This window comes from Oryctolagus cuniculus, chromosome 10 (genome assembly GCF_964237555.1).
Source record: "Oryctolagus cuniculus chromosome 10, mOryCun1.1, whole genome shotgun sequence".
In the NCBI taxonomy this organism is placed as follows: Eukaryota; Metazoa; Chordata; class Mammalia; order Lagomorpha; family Leporidae; genus Oryctolagus; species Oryctolagus cuniculus.
In genome coordinates this window covers 102,279,232-102,302,821 of record NC_091441.1, presented here as the reverse complement: position 1 = coordinate 102,302,821, position 23,590 = coordinate 102,279,232, and the positions used below count along the sequence as shown (strand labels likewise).

Here is a 23,590-nt window from a genome sequence, read left to right as displayed (position 1 = left end):
TTGAATTCCTGCTCCACCATCTGGCCATGCGTGACTTTGAATGGGTCACCTGACCTCAGTTCCCCCATCCACATATCGGGGATTCCCAGACCCTACTTCTCACGGTGGTGCGCTGTGTGGTTCCGGGGGGAAGCTGTCCGCACAGGCGCAGTGTGGGTGGCATCCTATGGCAGTGTCTGTGACACTGACAGCAGCTGTGGAGTGACAAGCACCTGACATGGGAAAAGGCTCGCAAGCACTGGTCTCAAATAAGATGGCCCCAGGACTGTGACCGACAAGCCCTCAGTGGCTCCCAAATGCCCCCCAATTCTGCTCGAGGCTCCTCACTGCTTTGCGATCCGGCTAAGGCCAAGGGTGGATCCCATTTCCCCCTCTCTGCTCCACACTCTGCGTCTGCCAGGCCCAGGCCATCCCTGAACTGAGATGTCATCATCCGCCTGTCGGCCCCTCACGGGACCTGGGAACGCAGCTCCCTGGATGAAACAGCAGGTGAGGAAGGCAGCAGTGGTCCTGCAGGGTGCCACCGCTGCTGAAGGAGGTTCTGAGCGCCCTGCCCAGCTGGGGTTGGTGAAGCCCCTCGTGGCCCTATCTATCATCCACGTATCATTTAATGCCCCTGGGTTCCTGGCTCCTGGCATTGGAACTCAAGCATGTCTGCTCACTAAACTCATTCTCACCTGCCTCTGCACAGGAACCAAGTCCACAGCACCTCCTGATGGTCTGCAAACATCCATCTCCTGCAAACCCTCCCTCCTTCCATGTGGCCAAATCTCCATCCCCAGGCTCTTCCTCTCCCATGAAACCTCCCCCCGTCCCTTGAGACTCCACAGAATTGTATTCTGAACCCTGGAAACCTTGCACACTCACTCAGAACTTGAGCCCATTCCACTGTTTCAGGCCACCTGAATCTATGACAATGACAGGCTCGATCGGGCCAGCAGCCATGAATATCTACATGGTGCTGTCTGCAAATGACACACTGGTCTCTTCACAGCCCCAACTCACTCACTCCTCACACAAACCCCACAGGCTCGGCACTGCTTATCATTTCGCAGCTGAGCAAGTGCAGGTGCACGGAGGTTAGGCAGCTTGGCCACGGCTGTGTCACCCTTAGGTAATAAAGGTGGGTTTGGACGCAGCTTCTAGCAGCAGACTCCGGAGTATTTCTGCTGCTCAAAGAATCATTGTTTTAGCTGTAGGTTTAGTGGTGAAATGTCTGTTTTGTTGTTATTTAACTACACTTGAAGACTGATCTGCTGTCTCAGATCGACAACAAGGTTAAAGACTTCAGATAAGAATGGTTCCCTTCCCTCCCATTCATTCTCTCTCTCCTCTCTTTTCCCCACTCTCATTCTTTGTCTTCTATTTCTGTCTTTTCTTTATCATGAAGCATATAGTGCACTCCTACACAAGTTTGATAAATACTTGGTGGGTTCAGTGTCATGTCCAGTTAGCCAGTTTATCAACACCAGGACCAGAGCTCTTCCTACCGATATTGGGGAATCATCTGTTGTGTTCCCAGCACCACGCTGGGTCCCTGGGCATGCCTCTGTGCATACAGCAGGCACATGGCTCTGTCCTGAGAAGCCCCTGTCCTAGCGGCATTCCACCCACATCTTCCATTTTCTCGAGTATTCTACAGAGACTTTGCCCATGGCAACCAGCCGTGTGATGTAGGTACGATATCCAGTTTATAGATGAGAAAGCTAAGATCTAGTCGGTTTCAACGATGAGCCCAAGGTCCTGCAACTGTGGCTGTCATAATCAGAGCTCACACCCAAATCTTCTTGAGTTGTCTAAATCTCTGCAGCTACAACTTGTCCCCATCAAAGTCCCCCACTGGACACTGTAGAGTAGTTACATTATACCCTAGTTGTCACCCTTCCCTCACAGGGAAATTGCAACTTCATTCTCCATTGGTCAAAATGGTGTGGATATGAAAATTATAACCCACCCCCTACACATACACACACACACACACACACACACACACACATCCCAAAAATGAGCAATGCCAAGGGAATTAAGGGTCTCTGAAAATATAAGAATCTTAACTCTGGCACCACGGCTCACTAGGCTAATCCTCCACCTTGTGGCGCCTGCACACCGGGTTCTAGTCCCGGTTGGGGTGCCGGATTCTGTCCCGGTTGCCCCTCTTCCAGGCCAGCTCTCTGTTGTGGCCAGGGAGTGCAGTGGAGGATGGCCCAAGTGCTTGGGCCCTGCACCCCATGGGAGACCAGGGATCGGATGCCATCGGATCAGCGCGGTGCGCCGGCCTCAGCGCGGTGGCCTCGGCGGCCATTGGAGGGTGAACCAACGGCAAAAGGAAGACCTTTCTCTCTCTCACTGTCCACTCTGCCTGTCAAAAAAAAAAAAAAAAAAAGAAAGAAAATATAAGAATCTTCCACAAGGTCATGGAAAATGCATACCATGAAGAAGGGATTTCCAAAATCTTTTACCCTAGAATACATTTATCTTTTTTAAAACTAGCATTTGAAAGGCAGAGAGACAAAGGGAAAGCCTGACAGACATACAGAGAGAGCTCCCACCCTCTGGGTCGTTCCCCAGCTGCTCACAACAGCTGGGGCTGGGTGGGACCAAAGCCAGGAGCTGGAAACTGTACTCAAGTCTCCCATGTGGATGGCAGAAACTCAACTGCTTGAAGCATCACCACCTGTCGCCTCCCAGGGTTTGCATTAGCTGTACATTGGAGTCAGGAGTCACAGCCAAGAATTGAACCCGGGGACTTTGGTGTGGCAAGCACTAGGCTAAATGCTCAGCCCATGAAACTATCTTTCATTCCATTTTCCACAGGCTGGTCTCGAAGCTCCCTGGGAGCTGCTGGACATTATCAGCATTCTGCTCCAGGGTTACTCAACTGGGTGTTCCGTGTGTGTTGTTAATAACAAAAAAAAGAAGAACTGTCTCAAATTTAATATCTTTCTAGAAACTTGCAAAATCTGAACATCTGGCTTGTCCAAAACAGGAAGCCAGGTTGTTTACCACTTTACTGATGTTTGCGATCAGCCCGGATCTCCCTTCCAGGGGTGATGAGACATCGGCTGCCGCCAGACAGGGCTTGACTAAATTAGCAGGGTACCACCTGCCTTCGGTTTGCTCTCGTCCGGGAGGGAGCACACTGAAATGCAACAGAAGCGGTTGCTGTGAAAGATATTTGCAGGTACGTTGTCAGGTGTGTGGGGCAAGCGAGAGGGAGTGAGGGCTCTGGGCGGGCACAAGCTCTCCTGGCTCAAGGAGAGGGAGGTGAGAGACGCACTGGGGCCGGAGTCGGAGAGGAAATTTTCTTCTTGCTTTCTGTAATTCTCTTCTCCTCCCTCCACCCCACACTCTGATGTGTTTGCTTGTTGCACTCACCCACCCTTGGCTCTCGATACATCTTCAGTCAATATTACCTTATCACTTTCACAAATTCCTGACGATTGAGCCCAAGACCATGCCAACTACACTTGGCAACTGGTGTTAAGATTTGATCTTGTACCAAACAGTCAGTGAAAATAATTTATGTTTACAGTGTGCATGCGTGTATCTGTGTAAATATGAGGGTGTTTCAAAAAGAGTGAAAAGTATACCCTGGTGTTATTATACACTTTCTGGAAGCAGTATGCAAAGTATATTGAGTCTTGGAAATATGATTTGTAGTAGAGACTGTGCTTTGGGTAATCTAAGGAGATAATTTTTCTTTTTTGAAAACGTTTATTTGTCTGTTTTCATCTGCTTGAAAGGCAGAGCAAGAGATGGGGGAGAGAATGAGAGATCTCTTCCATCCTCTGATTCACTCCCCAAATGCCCACAAGAGTCAGGGCTGGGCCACGCCAAAGTCAGGAGCCAGGAACCCCATCCAGGTCTCCCCTGTGGGCGACAGGGGTCCATGCACCTGGGCCATCATCTAGCACCTCCCAGGGTGCATCATCTCGAAGCCGGGTTAGAGGTGCCAGGACACAAACTGACACTCTGCTGTGGAACGTGGCATCCCGAGTGGCAGCTTCACCACTGCACCATAATATCTGTCCCAGAACATAATTTTTTTAATGTAGACAAAAAAATTTTTTTGCTGTGTTATTTATAACAGGACACGCTGTAAATAATTTAAGCATATCAAAATAAAGCAATAATTAAATAACCATGAATGGCCATACAATATGTTGAAGTCATTCCAAATTATTCAAATAATTTATAATCACATGGAACTAAGTGTGGGGTATAGAGTTTAAAGCATCAGAATACAAAATGAGGGGTGCACTTGGCAGTTGAGACAGCTCTTGGAAAACCCACATCAGCGAAATCCCGTATCAGAGTGCCTGGATTTGAGTCCTGGCTCCACTTCAAATTCCAAATTCCTGCTAATGCACACCCTTTAAGGCAATAAGTAATGGCTCAAGTACTTGGGTCCCTGTCACTCACATGGTACAGATTGCATTCCATGCTCCTGACTTGGGCCTGGCCCAGCTCTGGCTGCTATGGACATTCAAGGAGTGCACCAGTGGATGGGAACTCTCTGTCTTTCTCAGCCTTTCAAATAATAATAGTATTGCTCATAATGGTAATAAGAGAATACCCAATGCTATATAAGTGTGCTATCAATTATAAAACACATTCCTTTAGAAAGAGAAATGACCCTCCCCTGGCACAGTTGGAGGTGGAAGTAGCAGGGCCCAGGGGGTCCCCACTCTGGTCACAGTGACCACCCCCATTGTCTTATTTGGACTGCTCAGGCATGCTTTCCCTCTCTGTACTCATCCTTTTGACTCAATAGTATATCTGCTTCTATTCAAACCTAAAAAAATCTTTATTATTAAAACATTACATATAAGGGGTTGGCATTGTGGAGTAATGGGTTAAGCCACTATTGCAATTCTAGAATCCCATACCTGATTCTGCTTCCAGTCAAGTTTCCTGCTGATGTACCTGGCAAAGCTGTGGATGATGGCCCAAGTAGTTGGGCTCCTGACACCCATGTAAGAGGCCAGACCTGGATTTTGCAGATATTTGGGGAGTGAATTGGTAGAAAAGAGATTTCTGTCTCTCTCTTTCAAAAATGAATAAATGAAGGGAAAAATTGTAATATATAAGTCTTCAGGCAAAAGGTTTGGTTAAAACAAACACACACATACACACACACACTTGGCCAATGGATAAAGCAAAGATACTTAAAATGAACTGGCCACAGGGGCCGGTGCTATGGCTCACTTGCTTAATCTTTGGCCTGCGGTGCCAGCATCCCATATGGGCACCAGTTCTAGTCCCAGTTGCTCCTCTTCCAGTCCAGCTCTCCGCTGTGGCCCAGAAGGGCAATGGAGGATGGCCCAAGTGATTGGGCACCTACACCCGCATGGGAGACCGGGAGGAAGCACCTGGCTCCTGGCTTCGGATCAGCACAGCTCTGGCCGTGGCAGCCGTTTAGGGGTGAACCAGCAGAAGGAAGACCTTTCTCTTTGTCTCTCTAACTCTATCTGTCAAATAAAAAAATAATAACTGGCCACACTCCAAAAATGGATGTCATCTTCATTCCAGTAACTAGTAAGGACAGTACTTCAGAAAGTTCATAGAAAAATGTAATTAAAAGCTAAGCTTATTTTGGTGCAAAAAAATTGAAATCCATTTGTAAGAAGGGTCTTCAAGAGGTTCATGGAAATGAAGATATGGAAAAACCATGCATGGGTTTCAAAAATTTTTTGCTCCCAAATGACCATCTTTTAATTCCATTTTCTATGTCTTTCATAAATGTATATATAATTATTATTATTATTATTAATGTGAGGCAGAGAGAGAGAGAGCACGCGCGCGCTCCGATCTGCTGATCCACTCCCCAAATGCTCAAAGCAGGCGGGGCAGCTGAGCCTGGAGCTGGCAATCTCAGTCCCGGCCTCCCACGCGGGTGACAAGACCCCACCTACGTGGGCCATCGCTGCTGCCTCTTACGGTGCTCATTAGCAGGAAGCTGGAATCAGGAACCAGAGACAGGCGTAGACTTCATGCTCCCCAATACTCAACACTCACTCCCTACAAACTCCCGAACACTCTCGTATTAGTGACTGGCAACTGCGAACATCCGTGTGCCACCCTAAAATACAAACTTCTGGTTGATCCCAACCCTCTTACAATTTGGTGCCTGAAACAGAAAAAACTTATCTCTGATGCAAAATCTAAACAGTGCAAGGCAGAGGAAAACCATTCTGCCTCACCCTTCCATCCGCTTCAGAGCATTTTTTAAGCATCTGTTACCTGGCGTGATATTTTTATAAGATTTACTTGTTTATTTGAGAGGCAGAGTTACAAACAGAGGGAGGGAGGGAGGGAGGGAGGGAGACAGAGAGAGGACTTACATGCACTGGTTTCACTCTCCAAATGGCTGCAATGGCCAGAGTTGGGCTGAACTGAAGCCAGGAGCTTCCTCCAGGTCTCCCACCTGGGTGCAAGGACCCAAGGACTTGGGTCATCTGCTGCTGCTTTCCCAGGTACATTAGCAGGGAATTGGATTGGAAAGTGAGCAGCCAGGACTTGAACAGAGCCGATGTGGGATGCCAGCTCCGCAGGACTTTATCCAATATGCCACAACACCTGCTTCCCAGGTGCAGGTTTTGCACTGTTCGATTTGGTGGCTGCTATGGTTTGAATACAGTTTGATCCCCACAAAACTCAAGCTGGGGTTCAATTTCCATTGTGAGGCATTGAGAGGGTAGAGACTTACTCTGACTATGGTGCTGAGAGGTGATGCCTTTGGGAGGAGCGTGGGATTACATAAGGTCACCAAGGTGGAGTCTCAACGACTGAATATTTGTGACTGTCTAAGGAGACCAGAGGCACACACACATGCACACGCACTGCTCTGCGGCACCTCTGGGTTCTGCCAGATTTGGGCCCCTGGAACTGTGAGCTAAAACAGACCCTTCCTTAATAACTTATCCGGTCTGTAGTATTGTGTTACTAGCAACATAAAACAGACTTAAGACATTAGCCAAGTGGCCACATGTGGCTGCTTAAACAAATGACAAGTTCAGTGTCTCAGTCGTGCTAACCGTGCAGCAAGTGCACAGTAGCTGTGTGGCTAGTGGCTGCCCTGTTAGACGATACAGATAGCAACATTTCATCCTTACACAAGAGCTCCGTTGCACTGTGCCACCCTAGATAATTACTTTCTCTGACCATCCTTGTGTTCCCTGTGGAAGGAAATGAAGTGGGAGGGGGGAGAGGGGGAGAGAGAGAGGGAGGCTGGGCTGGCTGCATGGATGGGAAGCAAGTTGAGTAGCTGGATGAAGAGGGAATTTAGATGGACAAATGAAAGGACGACTGGTGGGGAGGTGAATGGGAGTCAGATGGGCAGATTGCCTTGGTTCTAGATGACCTACTGATATACCTTAAGACTAAATTGGCTCTTGTGGTTGCTGTGTCATGATGTTGGCTTCTAAAGTTGTAATAAGATTGGTCTTCATTCTACCCTAAGTTCTCATCTAACTGTACTTAAAGGTCTCGGATAACTGTGTGACTCAGAGACAGAAAATGGATGCACGAAATTTAGGAGGGACTTTATGTCGCTTTACCCAGTAGTTGTTGACTTCGGTTACACATGGAGAGCTTTAAGAACCGCTGAGGGCCAGGTCCCATCGCCAGAGATTCTGCTTTGATTGTGCTGGGGGTGTGGCCTGGGCACTGGGGCTGTCGTGAGCTCCCCGGTGACTCCCGTGTGCAGCCAGGGCTGAGAAGCGGTGCCCTGGTCAGCGTTGCTCTCCCCCGGGGAAACCCCTCGTACTGGGTCCCTGCTGGGTAGTCACACTGCAAGTCCTCCAGCCACAGCCGGCTCAAGGCCTCCCAAGGTACCTGTCTCGCTTGATAATGTGGTGGTTGAATGCACCTCTTACAACAGCCTCCTGTTGATTCTGTGCGGGTCACACACAATTCTGATTCTTGTGTACAGCCAGTGTCGTGCTCTCTCTCCACCCCTAAGTGTCTTTTCTCCAAAGTGGATATTCTGGCATCTTCAACTCATCTTTGTCAGGTAAGATTTCCTGTTTCTTTAATGATTTATTTATTTACTTATTTATTTGAAAAGCAGAGTTACAGAAAGAGAGGGACAAAGGGAGAGAGAAAAGAAAGAGAAAAAGAAAAACAGAGAGAGAGAGAGAATATCTTCCACCTGCTGGTTCACTCCGCAGATGGCCACAATAGCCAGTCCTGAGCCAGACCAAAGCCAGGAGCCTGGAACTCTCTCCAGGTCTCTCATGTGAGTGCAGGGGCCCAAGGACTTGGGTTGTCATCCAGGATGTTCCCAGGCACAGTTGTGGGGAGCTGGATCAAAAGTGGAGCCCATGTGGAATGCCAGCGTCACAGGCAGAAGCCTAATCTGCTGTGCTGCACCGCCAGCCCCAAGATTTCCTCGCGACTGCTTTCTAATTAACCAAAGTTTGCATGAATGTGCTCTGGACACAGCTGGATCACTTTAAGGTGCTATGGAATGATCACTTCTCATAATCTGCGTACAACACTTCTGCTAATCTAGGTTAAACTAAGAATAAATTGTAGCAGATTAAATTAGAGTTCCTGCAGAAATTTTAAGATTAACCTCATCCCCTGCTCACTTTATGGCAACCTAGTATACCAGGAATTTAAAACCTCCTTTACTGATTTATTTGAGAGGCAGAGAGACAGAAGGAGGCAGATCTGCCATCTGTTCGTTCACTTCCCAAATGCCTGCAGCAGCCAGGACTGTGCTGGGCTGCAGCTGGGAGCCAGGAGCTCAGTGCAGGTCTCCACGCCGAGGGCAGGAGCTCCGCTGTTTGAGCCATCACTGCTGCTTCCCAGGGTCTGCGTGAGCAGGAAGCTGGAGTCAGGCGGTGGGTCGCAGGCATCTTACCCATTCAGCAAAATGCCTGCCCCCATAGTGTTTCTTTTTAGGAGCACTGATGCTGCTGTGGGTAGCCTAAGTGTTAACAGACAATTTCTTATATGCCACATAGCAGAATGTCAAAAGGAGGCGCTTCAACAGGAATCAACAGAGAAAATTTCCAATATATTCTGTAAAAGTGTAAAATGTCACAGAAAAATAGGTATTTCGTACTCTGAGTTATGCACAAAGAAAACACATTTATGTATAAACCTGCACACATAAATACCCAGCAGGATGAGCAGACTCCTCTGTGGGGACGGGAGAGAGTAAAGGACATTTGATATTTGTCACAAAATCAGGTGAGTATAGAGTTTACTGTGCTTACAAAGGAACAGTTCTTGAACTGGGAGACTTCCAGCTGGAAGTGGTAAGAAGCTGCTACCCAGGGCCAGCGTTGTGGCATAGTGGGTTAAGCCATCCCATGTGGGTGCCAGTTTGAGTCCTGGCTGCTCCACTTCCAGTCCAGCTCCCTGCTAATGCGCCTGGGAAAGCAGCAGAGGATGGCCCAAGTCCTTGGGCCCCTGCACCATGTGGGAGATCGGGAAGAAGCTCCTGGCTCCTGGCTTCAGCCTGGTCCACCCCTGGCCATTGTGGCTACTAGGGGAGCGGACGAGAGGATGGAAGACCTCTGAGTCACCTTCTCTCTGTAACTCCTCCTGTCAAAAAATAAAATAACTCTTAAAGAGGAAGAAAGAAGAGGAAACTGCTTACAGCAGGTCTGGCACAGAATAAGAAACATGAGGAAGGAAATACAGGGGCCTTTTCCGTGATTGGCTATCACTGAGCAGGGTTGGCGGAACTATGGAAGCTGCTTTGGCTATGGCTGGTTGGTTTAATTTGCTGAACTGTGCTGGTGAGGACAGAAAGATTATGTTTTGTGTTTCACTTATGCTCAGAGCCAGCAAGCGCGTCAGGGAAAGCAAGATGATTTCAGTTTCGGCTCTGGGCTCTGGGCAGCTGGCTTTGGGCTGACCGAGGCTCTGTCAAAGGTGGGGCTTCTGTCTGATGTTTCTTCAACAGTTCTCCAATCGTGCACTTGAACTGAGAGTGTGACCAGGCGTTTAGTACTCCTCTAAGGTACTACTGTTTGTCTTCTTCCTGGAGACTCACAGGATGCAAACTACAATCTCATTGGGATGTTTCTATAGGTCTTGGTCTTGTTCGTGTCATTTTGATGTTCAGTCCTCTGTCAGCTATGTGGCTGCTGACAAGAATCTAGGACCCTTAAGATAATACAATACATGAGGGATATCACCAATATGACTAATAGGATAATTCCAAGAGTTTGAAAAATATTCCCAAGACGGATGTCTCACAGATCCCAGACTTTATGAACAAGCTAGATCAATTGATTGAACTTTCCCAATCTGATGAACTACTAGGACCTGATCTTTTAGGTCTCCAAGATTTGGGGCTACAATTCCTGATTTAATGACATGGAAACAGCATTGTTTTCAACGTGGCTGTTGCAGTTGGTTGTCCTGGTTAGCAGCCTGAGTGTCTCTGGTGATACCATTGGGTGTCACGGTGAACTCTGCCTGGTCCACACAGAAACAGACACAAAGGATGTCCATATACAAGCTGTTGGGATTTCTCTGCAGTTTATATCAAGTCATTCAACTTCTGCTTGCATGGCTGTAAAGTTAAGGACAACCCAAGTTCAAAGCTAGAAATTTGTAATTGTCATGGCCTTTTCCATGAATTCCTTGTAATTTTTGCATCATAGCTATTTGCAAAAGCTTTCAGAAAGCATCAGAGTAAAACAATAACTGTCTGTGGATGACAAAAGATTTAAGGACCTGAGAATGCATGATAATGCAATTGAGGAGGAAATTTGGTTATTTCTGTGATACAGACTTTAATTTCCTTTTTTTTTTTAAATTTTTTGACAGGCAGAGTGGACAGTGAGAGAGACAGACAGAGAGAAAGGTCTTCCTTTGCCGTTGGTTCACCCTCCAATGGCCGCCGCTGCCGGCGCACTGCGCTGATCCGATGGCAGGAGCCAGGTACTTATCCTGGTCTCCCATGGGGTGCAGGGCCCAAGTACTCAGGCCATCCTCCACTGCACTCCCTGGCCACAGCAGAGAGCTGTCCTGGAAGAGGGGCAACCGGGACAGAATCCGGAGCCCCGACCAGGACTAGAACCCGGTGTGCCGGCGCCGCAAGGCGGAGGATTAGCCTAGTGAGCTGCGGCGCCGGCCTTAATTTCCTTTTAAAGATTTATTTATTTATTTGAAAGAGTTACACAGAGGGAAGGAAAGGCAGAGAGAGAGAGAGAGAGAGAGAGAGAGAGAGAGAGAGAGGTCATCCATCACTCCCCAGTTGGCCGCAATGGCTGGAGGTGCTCTGATCCAAAGCCAGGAGCCAGGAGCTTCCTCTGGGTCTCCCACATGGGTGCAGGGGCCCAAGGACTTGGGCCATATTCTGCTGCTTTTCCAGGCCATAGCAGAGAGCTGTATCAGAAGCAGAGCAGCTGGGACTTGAACCAGCGCCCATATGGGATGCTGGCACTGCAGGTGGCAGCTTTGCCTGCTACACCACAGCACTGGCCTCAATGCAGACTTTTAAATAATAACTGGAATTATGACCAACAACATCATACCAGGACACATCAGATTTTTAGGAATTTCATACAATTACTTGATCTATGCTAAAAAACGAGTATTTCTACCAGCCAGAGGCACTGTGTGGGTTGGTGACCCAGAGCACAAAATTGGAGACACAAATAGTGACACTGTCTCTACTTGAGGCATCGTTGGGAGTTTAATGAGCCTCACTGAGTTCATGCTAACTAGGAAGGGCTCTGGATGCACTGAGGGAGGTTCTGAGTGGGCAAAGAACTGTGTTCCACTTCCTTAAAGAGGGGAAGCTTTGACTTATTGTAAACCCCTGGAGGTGCCCTTCTGACGTTCCCTTGGGACGTCTAAGCATAGTGTTCAGCGTGCAGGCTGAACAGCTGGGCTACAGCAAGAGAGGAGCAGAGGTTATCCCTCAACTTCAGAAGTAGCCAGACGCTCTGAGAACCTCAGAGTAGCAAAGAGAGGCGAACACGTGGGCATGAGAGTTACACTCCGGGTCATTTGGAGGCCTCAGGGGCCAGACGTCCCTACAGCCCCCATGTCCACAGCGTGGTGTGTGCTGTGGTCACAAAGGCCTCCTCAGTCCTCAGTTGGAGGTTGGCTGAGCCCCAGACCCTGAAAAGAAGGCTCCCATCCCCCACCCCAAGCCTGCGTTGTTGGATAAAGGATCTTCCAAAAGTCCGGGGGAAATGAGCATCATAAAAAACTGCGCGTGGATTTCAAAACGTTTTGCACCGAAATAAACATCTTCTGATTCCATTTTCCTACAAAGTCTTTGAATTTCTTTGCATGCCAATGCCACCCAAGACTGGAGAAGGGACCTAACCACTAACATTTCTAAACTTTAAAAACAAAACTCAACTGCTTTACCCAGGGTAGCCCCAAGTTTTTCCTAGGGGGCTGTTGGCTATACTTTTCGGAATAAAAATACTGATCAAATCACACAAATCAGTTGTTCCTGAATTCCCATTTCCTCCTCAAAAGCCAAGAACCTGGCAGTGATCAGTGGGAAGTATACCTGGACAGACCCAGAACAGCAGACCAGGTGTCATCCGAGGGGCCCACGTTTGACCAATTTTGCTTAAAATAGCCTCTCATTGCCTTTACTTCACTCCTGCCCCCTATGAGCTTTAGAGAGGTTTCAAGTCGGAAATGTGGATTGCATTAGTTTATATTACTACAGCAGAATACCAGAGACAAGCCACATATGAAGGAAGGAGTTCCACTTTGGCTCACGGGTTTGGATGTTCAAGTCCAAGATCAGGCAGCCCCACTGGTTCAGCATCTGGTGATGGCAACAGGGAACAGGTGCAGAGAAAAGATTACACGGTGAACCAGGAAGAAAACTGCCTGCTGAGGGCACGCCCCCAGTGACCTAAGCACCTCCCACTTGGCCTCACCTCTACATAGTTGGATTAAATTTCCACCCTCTCCATACCTTTAAGCTTTGACTTTGGAGGTCAAATGTCTACATGAATCTGGGAACAATTTTCTATTCAAACGATAGCATGAGCTACAATACACTGTCTTATTTGATCTTCACAACAACCCAGGGTGATATCAGGATCTGCAGTTTGGAGAGTAGTAAGTGGGGCTCAGAGCTGAGGACTTGTCTGAGTCACAGAGCTGGTGAGAAGGGCTAGGACTGCGGCCCCTTCCCCATCTCCGCTCTCACTCTGACTACACAGAAACTCTCCTTTGGGGTCTCTGTATTTTATGAAGTATTCTACTAAGAAGCAATGACAATTCCTTGCCGTGACCTCCCAACTATTGCATTGCTAAAGCCAATCTTAAGAAACACTGATTGACTTGCATATTCATGCCTTCACACCTGTCCTACCTTCTTCAAAGGAGAAAGTCAGGGGAACCCCCTCCGCGGAAGCAGTGCATGGATTAACTGTCCTTCACGACTCCTACCTGGTCTGATTTTTCTTGTTCTCCACTGAAGTGTATAATCTTAGACACCATCCCTAAGACTCACGGTCTAAAAAAACACCAAGTCTCATAAGAAATCCCATTGACCCACCTCTCTGTTGAACTCCTCTGTGAAAGAGGAACTCTTAAGGATTTGCTGATAGTGCATGGTTGGCTTAATCCATTACCAGGAGAAAGAAAAAGTAACTTAGGCTACTGCTGCTTATATAGACAAGGATTGATAGTTAATAATCATTATAATAGCTAAATCTTCAGAAGTTTCATTGGAAAAAAAAATCACTACATTTGAATCCAGTGATAAGATAGTTGGACATAGGGAGACTTCAGGATTAGCACAGATTTCCATATTTACTTAGAATTTTGGGTCACTTGCTAAATTTCTTCAAGGTTCACTTTTATTCACCATTATGGGGTCTTGGAGAGGCATAGTTATTTGTAGTCCCAGTAATACCATTGTTATTGTACTTAGCTTGTTTTTAAATATGTAAGATAATGATTTTGAAAATCATATATAAACTTCAAACCATAAGATGCAAGATGCCACAACAGACAGAGTAATAATACCTATTACTATGTTATTATTTTCATTCTCTTGCCTGGTTTTTCTTGTTTTGTATCTGTTCCTTCAAATGCTTGCAGAAGTCAGCGTCCCCATCTTGGCTTCCTCCCCACAATTCTGTGTCTCCTCCACCTGGCTCTGGACACTTCTGCTCCTTCCTCACATGCACTTTGTGCTCTACACCTTTTGTAGTCTATGCCAAAGGACCTCCCAAATGCACAGACTGCTTACCACATCCTCGTTGGGTAAGTGACCAAGTAGCTGGTGTGAGCACAAAGGGTGATTATGCTGAGCTCAGGTTTGTTTTGCTTTTTTTTTTTTTTCCTGCCATCACAGGACAAGTGAGATGGATACACCAATGGATGGGCTCAAGACTGTGGTCCAAGGCGTGGGGACCACAACCTACGACTATAACTGGGCACTGCCATGTGAAAAAGTCAGGATCAAAGATCTGGGGGCCAAGTTCCTGCCTCCACTCTATTCCCTGGTGTTCATCGTTGGCCTCTTGGGCAACATCATGGTGGTGGTGATCCTCACGAAATACAAGAGGCTCAGAATCATGACCAACATCTACCTGTTCAACTTGGCGATTTCGGACTTGCTCTTTCTCTTCACCCTCCCATTCTGGATTCACTACGTTAGGTGGAACGAGTGGGTGTTTGACAGTCACATGTGCAAGCTCCTCTCAGGACTGTATGCCCTGGGCATGTACAGCGAGATCTTCTTCATCATCCTGCTGACGATGGACAGGTACCTGGCCATCGTCCACGCCGTGTTTGCCCTTCGAGCCCGGACAGTCACCTTTGGCGTCATCACCAGCATCGTCACCTGGGCCCTTGCAGGGCTGGCGGCCCTCCCCGAGTTTATCTTCCATGAGTTCCAAAGGGAGCCCGAGGAGGCTGTGTGCAGCCCTGTGTACCCAGAGGATGAGGAAGACAGCTGGAAGCGTTTCCACGCCCTGAGGATGAATATCCTGGGCCTCGCTCTGCCTCTGCTCATCATGACCATCTGCTACACCGGAATCATCAAAACGCTGCTCAGGTGCCCCAACAAAACAAAGTACAAGGCCATCCGGCTCATTTTTGTCATCATGGTGGTCTTTTTCATTTTCTGGGCACCTTACAACCTGGTTCTTTTTCTTTCTGCTTTTCAATCGATCTTCCTGGAGAGCAGCTGTGAGAGCAGCAAGCAGTTGGACCTGGCCAGGCAGGTGACAGAGGTGATCACCCACACCCACTGCTGCGTCAACCCCATCATCTATGCCTTCGTAGGCGAGAAATTCCAGAAGTACCTGCACCACTTTTTCCACCGGCACGTGGCCATCTACCTGGGCAAATACATCCCGTTCCTTCCTAGCGAGAAACTGGAAAGAGCCAGTTCCATCTCCCCATCTTCGGGGGACCCAGAGCTCTCCGTGGTGTTTTAGATCAGATGCAGTAAATTGCCTAAAGAAGATGAGCCGGCGGGGTAAGCAAACACGTGACCTCTGCCACGCTGAGCCCTACACCAATCCTTGGAAGCTTGGGTGTGACTGAGGCTCTTGAAGTTGTAACAATGTTCACACAGACACCATGGCGGCAGTACACACGCTCACCCCAAAGTCATTACCAATAGCAAGCTTTGCTTGATTCTTGAAGAGTTACACACATTTTAATGCACCTGCATGTTAGTTATTGTATGCAGCTATAAACAGCTAAAACTTTTTATATTTTACGTCTCGACTGCAGCCAGCATCCTTTTTGGGGGAGGATGTGAGTAAATATTCTCAAGCAACACAGCCGCATGCCACACCCATTTTAAATAGTCTTAATTGTCAATGGATTTGCTGTTTGGGTCAAATTGTGGGGAGCAACTGAGACTAGACTAAATTACTGGAACTGCTAGGACTAATTTTATGCATCTGATCTCCCACAATATGGCGCTGAGCGACAGCAAACAACTTCTACACAGCTGCCTCACCAGTTTGACTGATAAGCTGCAGGAGCTGATCCTGCTCCTGATTGGAGGAGAGCAGCGTGCTCGGCGTGTGGGTAGCAGAGCATGGATTGGTGGAGGAGGACTATAAAGGAGGAAAGAGACCGCATGCACCGGGGAATATCTGAGGAACATCTGAGCAGCCCCTGAGAGAGCTGGCCGGCGGTGTGCCACTCCTCCGCGGAAGCAGGGAAAGCGGTGGGGGTGCCGCCCCTCCGGGGGTGGGGGGGGCTGGCAGCTAACCTGGGACGGCGTCGTTCCTCCGCGAGTGAGGGAACGGCAGCAAACCCGGGAAGGGCCGGGCAAAGAGAACAGTGCAGGGTCCAGTGTCGTTCCTCCGCAAATGGGGGAGCGACATCAAATGACTGAGTTTCCCATGAGTGACTCAAAGCCCTCTGACAGGTGCCCACCACCACTCTAGTGCCCCGTGGCAGAGGAGCCCAGCGTCTCTGGTACACAAGTTCCCCGGGTCTGGGAAGGGGAAGTGTTGAGCCCACGAGAACTCCACAGCTCTGGCCCAGTGGCCCTCAAAACGTGCCATCAGAAGCATCCGGAGGGCACAGGAGACACAGATGGCCGGGCCCCATCCCAGAGTCTCTGACTCAGCGGATCTGAAATGAGACCCAGGAATTTGCAAAACTAGTCGGGTCCCAGGTGACGCCAAGGCCACTTGTCATCCTAGGACCGCAGTTGGAAAAATCGCTCCGGCTGAAAGGTTTCTGGCGAGCACAGAGTCCCCCTTAAAATGAAGGATTTCACAAGGTCAGAGAGAAAAATGCCAAAGGCCCCCTTGGTCTAGACTCTGCTAAGGACACTCACCATCCTAGGCAGCTTATAAATGACGCCAGTCCACACAAAACCAACGGGAACTTCCTGTCCATCATTTAGTTCAGTGGTGCTTTCCTTTTTTCTTTTTAAAGATCTATTTTGTTTATTTGAAAGGCAGAGTTACAGAGATAGACCTTTGGTCCTCTGGTTCACTCCCCAAATGTCCACAACGGCCAGAGCTGGGCTGATCTGAGGCCAGGAGTCAGGAGCTTCATCTGGGTCTCCCACATGGGTGCAGGGGCCCAAGGACTTGGGCCATCTTCCACTGCTTTCCCAGGTACACTAGTAGGGTGCTGGATCAGAAAAGGAGCAGTTGGGACTCGAACCGGCATCCATATGAGATGCGGCACTGCAGGTGGCATCTTAACCTGTTATGCCACAGCGCCAGCCCCTCAGTGGAGCTTTTCTTGATAGCATGTGTCTAATGCCTGCACCAGAAGCTATGGGAGACAGAAAGGGTGTGAGCTTCACCCTTAGCAGAAAAAGACACAGCTTCTGATCTAAACGCATCCCTGAGACTGTAACACTGGCCCAGGTGCTCCCCCCTTCTCCTGCTCCTTGTGGCTAGCCTCCTCTAAGCTTCTACTGAACTCCTGCCACTCAGTATATCATGCGTGAAAGTGTGGTGTGAGCCCAGCCAGCCATTCAGCCAACAGCAGACAGGACGCACAGACACTGCTTTAGTTTAAGTGAAGGATGCAAAACTCCTAAGACACACACAATGCTCACCCCCATGGAGCCATTGGCTAGACGAGATGCATAGATAGTTTCGGTGCAAAGAGGTAAACGTCCAATGTCATGCCTGTGTCAGGAAGGCAAACCGAGGAAGGAACCCAAGGGAGGAAGACTTCATGGAGGAAGTGGCTTTTGAGCAGGTATGTGAAGGAGGGGCAGCATTTACAAAAGAGAGGATTTGGGAAAAGTCACCTGAAGCCTTGGGAATGCTCAGTCCAAAGGTTCGAGGCACACACACTTTTGGAGTGTGGGCGGGGCCGACAGGTAGGGATGGGGCACCCAGTTCAGGCGAAGGCTCTTTGGCTCTGTTGGGAAGGCAAGGGGAGCTGTTGAAGACTTTGAAGCAAGGGAGTGACACAAACGTCACGGCGTGTTAGGAAGACAGATCCGGGGACACACTCAGCATGGAGTGGAGGCCGCGGAACCAGGCAGAGAAATAAGATAGGGGGTGGGAGCCAGCACAGAGGCCAGAAAAGATCAGTGGAAAGATCAAAGAACCCGAGGGGAATTAGATCAGGAGACAGCAAGAAGGAAGTATCAAAGTGTTGGGCTGATTTATGGTTGATCATACACATCCAATGGCAATATGGAGCACATCATATGTTAGAAACCGACACACACACACTCATGCACACTTTTCTTTGTACTTAGATATCCAGACCATCTCCTAAAGGACACAGGAGAAATCAGCAGGAAGGGTTGTAGGAAGAGATGTGGGTGGAAGAACTGGAGAAGGCGAATGACCTGTTGTGCCCTTGGGATTTTGTTATCCATTGGAAAATTAAAGAAAACGTCAGAAAGAGATCTCTAAGTCTGAAAGGCAAGGTTCCTTCTGACATTCGGCATAGGCATGCATCCCACCAGCCATCAGGACATGGAGGTGTCTTGCCATGAATGAACTCTGCAAGCTGCCACAAAGCATTTGGCCCTTTCTTCACCCATATAATGAAGAGGTTGGATTCAAGCATCTCTAAGACACCTGGTAGCTCCCAGTGGATTCTGATATTGCTAAAACATTAGGATCTGGAGGCTCAGGATCTCCAAAAGGGATTGTAAAAGGCAAGCAGAAGAGGAGTGGGGGACAATCTCATGGCACGACCTCCCCTCGGCTGGGGGATCTGGGGCATTTCCCATCATCCCTTGTACATTCATCTGGTGGTTTTTGCTCATTGGTTCATTTGCTGAGCCCCTGCAATGTTCTTAGCTAAGTTCTCAGCTAAGGAAGCAACAGTGGACACACCATGGACCCTGCCCTCGGGAGCTCACCATCACCCTGTCTCCTCTCTGCCAGAGCTCAAAATCAGGTCTTAGAATGGAATTGTCAATGCTTCGATCCAACCCAAATGAGAGGAATTTCCACGTTAAGACTAGAAAGTGTTCTTCACTTCCAATCAAACACTCAGAGAAGGGTGTGCATGCCCTTGGCCATCTACCCCATCATCCTCAGCCTCTGACCCGTAGCCTTGACTTTCAGACCATCATGTCTACCTGAAAACTCTACACGGGCAACACAAGATGTGAACTCAAAGCACTCTAAGTCATGCAATAGCAACTTCAATTTGGCTAGCAAACTTTGAAATACTTTTTCTCTGTTTTTGTGGTTCAGCTAAAATGTAAATAAAGCAATCATTTAAAAGCTATACATCATAGTTCTCTCTTGCTTTATGGAGTAACACCTGCTCTTAGGTAACCACAAGTGTGGGGTTCAGGTCCATGGACAGACTCCCCTTATCCATGGAAGCATTTAGAAGCTTTGAGACTCACACAAAACTTCCCATGCCCAACCAAAGCAGGAATCGTGCTCATTCTAATTTTCCCCATTTAATAGAACGATTTGCAATGACAGAACATTGTGTCTGCAGTGTCCACTGTGGTCACTACGAGACACGTGCAGCTACTGAGCACTTGCAACGTGCCTTGTGTAACTTAGGAACTGAATTTTGAAAGCTTACCTCAATCTAATTCACTTTGGATTTTAATTTAAGTAGCCACCTGTGGCTAGCACTGGTCCCTTCAGATGAGCCTCTTCGTTGCTCTCCTACCCAAACAGGAAGCTTCTGGTAGATAACAAACACAGGACTTGAACTCTATGCAACAGAGACAGGAAAAGAGTGGTGAGATTAATGCAAAAATGAGTAAGACCTGTTTTAGAAAACTCATTCTCTGTACATCAGAAGAGACTCAAATGACCCAATCGACCATAAGATATAAGACTGGTGGCCGGCGCCGCGGCTCACTGGGCTAATCCTCCGCCTAGCGGCGCCGGCACACCGGGTTCTAGTCCCGGTTGGGGCGCTGGATTCTGTCCCGGTTGCCCCTCTTCCAGGCCAGCTCTCTGCTGTGGCCAGGGAGTGCAGTGGAGGATGGCCCAGGTGCTTGGGCCCTGCACCCCATGGGAGACCAGGAAAAGCACCTGGCTCCTGGCTCCTGCCATCAGATCAGCGCGGTGCGCCGGCCGCAGCGCGCCGGCCGCAGCGGCCATTGGAGGGTGAACCAACGGCAAAGGAAGACCTTTCTCTCTGTCTCTCTCTCTCACTGTCCACTCTGCCTGTCAAAAAATAAAAAATAATAATAAAAAAAAAAGACTGGTGCCCACAAGACCCTGCAGCAGGTGGTAGGGTAGACTCATGGAAGAAAGGGACTCGGAGGTAGTGGCATCTGCTTAGGTGGGGGCCCCCAGGTGCAGACTTTGAGCAAGGATTTGAGAGCAGAGAGTTTATTTTGAAAGTCCAGGAAGCTCCGGTAGGGAGGTGGGAAAGCAACACAGAGAGGTGAAGATGCCAACACGGGGTGGGTTATCAAACCAGCTTCATCAGGGCTGAGTGGAGTGAGAGCTGCTGTGACACACACTTGTTTCCCAGGGATTCCATTCAAGGGATAAGGGGGCGGGGGTGTTTACACTCCACTCCCGTCAGCATTGCCCAGGGCTCCTGGGGGGCCTTCCCCAGCACCTCCAGCTCACCTGGCTCAGGCAGATTAGTCCTCCCCAGCCGTGGGGGAGCTCCTTGGACAGGGAGATGCAGACACTGGGTGTTGGAAGCCAGCTGGGCATACCCGGTGGAGACTGGCCAAGCATTTGCTACCTATTTGAATTGGACTTGTGAACATTTTTTTTCATTTAGCAGAGGGTGGAAGTGAGTGTGGATTTCAGGCAGATGGATCAGTTTGTTGGAAGCCAACAGTGGCTCAAAAGTCCACTGCAGCCCTGGAATGAGGGCATCCCTGACTGCAGCACCCTTACTGGCGGCTCAGCTTCCAATCCATGAATTTGCAGGACTGGCATGTAGCACTTACACAGGTATTACAGATATAGACCCTGGTGGAGAAATAGTAGAAAGAAAGGAAGTTGTATTAGGGCTGGTGTTGTGCTGCAATAGATGAAGCTGCCACTTTGGCCACATGCGTGCCATATCAGAGCGCCTGCTTGGAGTCCTGGCTACTGCACTTTCTATCCAACTTCCTGCTAATGCACCTGGGAAGGCGGCAGATGACGTCCCAGCTACTTGGATCCTGGCCACCCATGTAGGAGACCAGGATGGGGTTCCTGGCTTCTAGTTTTAATAAATCTTTTAAAAAAGAAAGCAACGATATTAAGGATACATACAGCTATAAGAATAGGTATGGATATGAGTGTGTACGGACTTGGATATAAAAATACCTAAAATGTCTTTAAAAATCCTACTTCCTTGATTTTGCCTATGTCAAGGCTAACCTTTCCTGACGGAGCAAGAGCTAATTCGCTGGCCGCTGCCCGGCACCCATCAGAAGGAAGACTTCTTCTTGAGATCTAGACTTTACTGGGCTGAAGGAAGCCTCCAAGTTTCCAGCGGGGACAAGAATCTTCCCGCTCCCGGGTGAGGTGTTGGTCAAATCTGTCCCAAGTCCTTCCTTTCTTGCCAATACCACCTGCCATTACAACTGCAGTGGGAGGAATGGACACCAGGGGGCGCTAGACAACACCAGAGTAGCAGCTAGCCCTGTGCTCGCTCAAGGGGGCAGTGTGCCCATGTGCTGCGGGGAGGGGAGGGGCGGGTTTCTATCAGAGCGAAAAACTCAGGAATGCCTCAATATGATCTTACACAACTATGCTGCAAAATTCTAGGGCACGCCGTTGAATTGGGTAATGCTGTGACACAGAACAGAACATAGGAAACATGGGTTCACTTTGTCACTAATTCCTAGTTCCTTGTGCTGTGGGTTTTGGTGAAGCTGTTTATAGCTCAAGGCCTGCAAATTGTGCTACCCCTCCCTTAAAGCATCATTCCAATTTTATTCCAGAGGGCTACACCCAATGTGATGGGGATGTTACAAACAGGCATCAACATAAAGGACTAAAAGAAAGAAAAGGGGACCTGCACCTGTGAGGCACACCCTCACTCAGCCTACTGCTGCTTGGGGGTAGAAATAGCCTAGACTTGTTAATGTATAAAGGGGACCTGTAAAAAAATATTTATCTGAAAGGCAGAGTAAGAGTGGGGTGGACAGAGAGATCTTCCATCCACTAGTTCACTTCCCAAATGGCTGCAGTAGCAAGGGCTGGACAAGGCTGGAGCCAGGAGCTAGGCACTCCATCTGGATCTCCCACGTGGGTGGCAGGGGCATAAGCACTTGGCCCATCCTCTGCTGCCTTCCCAGGCACATTAGCAGGGAGCTGGATCAGAAGCAGAGCACCAGACACCCAAACTGGTTCTCTGACAAGGGAGCCTGCATTGCAAGGGCAGCTTAGTCCACTGCACCACAACACCTGCCCCAGTATGGGGACATTTGAACCCAGAGAGTCCCCCACTACTCCCAAAGATGGCCTGATCCATATCCTGCAATCTACACTCAGAACAGTAAATTCCCTGCCTGGGGCTAGTGAGTGTGGACGGACAGACATGGTCTTCATCCTACCTTGTCAAGATGCTGGTCCTCCCTCGAGCCCCAGGTGGTCATGTTTACTGAGCACATATTTTCTCCTACCTTGTGCCCCTTCAGACCCGGGACTGCCACAGAAACTATATTTGTCTTGAGCGGCATTGAGTGAATGTGGCCCCTCTCCAAATTCTCAGATGTGAGTCATTTCATAAAACCAGGGCCCAACCACACACCTTTGTAGAAGCGCTCTACAACACTGCAAGACATGAGAATGTGCCCCTTTGCCTTGCCCAAACTATCCCGCTGCAAATTGTGCTGGACTAACAGGCACTGGGTGGGAGAAATACCCAAACTTTTAAAATTATTACTGGATGCCAGTTGTAAGTAGCAGTAATTCCAAAAGACCAAGGCATCATCGTGGTCAGCCTCAGCGAAGGGACTCACGAGGGCCAGGAGGTAGAGTTTGGATGTGACCTTATATCATAGACTGAATGTGGCTCTGAACCCACCTCATGATTTTTGCATCAGCCCCAATGCAGGGTTGGAATGAGTGTACTCAGCCAAGGGTGAGGCTGCCACGCTGGCTTATCGACAGTGGAAAACACTTACTGTAAGAGCAAGGCCCAAGTGGAAGCCACTGAAGGCCAAAGCAGAGGTTCACAAATGAGATGATTGACAGGTATTGGCATCTCATCACAGGTAAGAAAGAAGCAGGTGTTTTGACTCTGGTCACACCTCCTCCTAATTCTCCAGTATGGCTGGTAAGAAATGAACAAAGCAGCATCAACAACTGATGGGCCCTGGTCTTGGGGAAGAGCAGTGGAACCCCAACAGAATCAACTGACGATTTCAACTGTGCGTGCTCTTCTGTGTCTGGTTCCCTACCTAAGGCCAAGCATTACCATCCCAGTATTTGGCATGTGGACTTGGATCTAGAAGAGCGATTGGCAGACTTATTCCTAAAGGGCTGGATAGTAAATATTTTAGACTTTCAAGCTAGGTGGTCTTTGTGACAATTATTCAATGCTGCAGATGTAGCAAGAAAGCAGCCAGTCAATAGTATGTCAAAGAATGGATGTGACTGTGCCCCAGTAAAAACACTTACAAAAATAGGTACCCGAGGGCCTGCAGTTTGTTGATCTCTGATCAGGAAAATAGATTTTTCTTGCTTTTGGTACAGAGAGGACCCCTGACATAGCAGTTTGTTTCCAGCTGTTGGCA

General features: G+C 48.6%; 1 protein-coding gene and 1 long non-coding RNA gene across 4 annotated transcripts; one reads left to right on the top strand and one right to left on the bottom strand.

Moving 5' to 3' along the window:
* The first annotated feature begins 2,966 nt into the window (after nucleotides 1–2,966).
* On the top strand, nucleotides 2,967–19,152 carry CCR3 (C-C motif chemokine receptor 3). 3 transcript variants are annotated; one of them, XR_007921404.2, is made up of 3 exons: nucleotides 2,967–3,181; nucleotides 14,312–17,652; nucleotides 18,164–19,152. XR_007921404.2 is itself a non-coding variant. In XM_051851076.2 (2 exons), the coding sequence occupies exon 2, from the start codon at nucleotides 14,322–14,324 to the stop codon at nucleotides 15,399–15,401; it is 1,080 nt and encodes a 359-aa protein (XP_051707036.2). In that variant the 5' UTR covers nucleotides 2,967–3,181; nucleotides 14,312–14,321; the 3' UTR covers nucleotides 15,402–19,152. The 3 variants fall into 3 exon arrangements, 2 of the variants coding, with proteins under 2 accessions (XP_051707036.2, NP_001128600.1); XM_051851076.2 differs by having other exon boundaries at nucleotides 14,312–19,152; NM_001135128.1 differs by lacking the exons at nucleotides 2,967–3,181; nucleotides 18,164–19,152 and having other exon boundaries at nucleotides 14,322–15,401.
* Nucleotides 11,335–23,378, bottom strand: LOC127492340 (uncharacterized). Its single transcript, XR_007921576.2, has 3 exons — nucleotides 22,979–23,378; nucleotides 19,465–19,599; nucleotides 11,335–12,766 (listed from the first exon to the last, which is right to left on the bottom strand). It is a non-coding gene; the product is annotated as an uncharacterized lncRNA (long non-coding RNA).
* Between the last annotated feature and the right edge of the window lie 212 nt (nucleotides 23,379–23,590).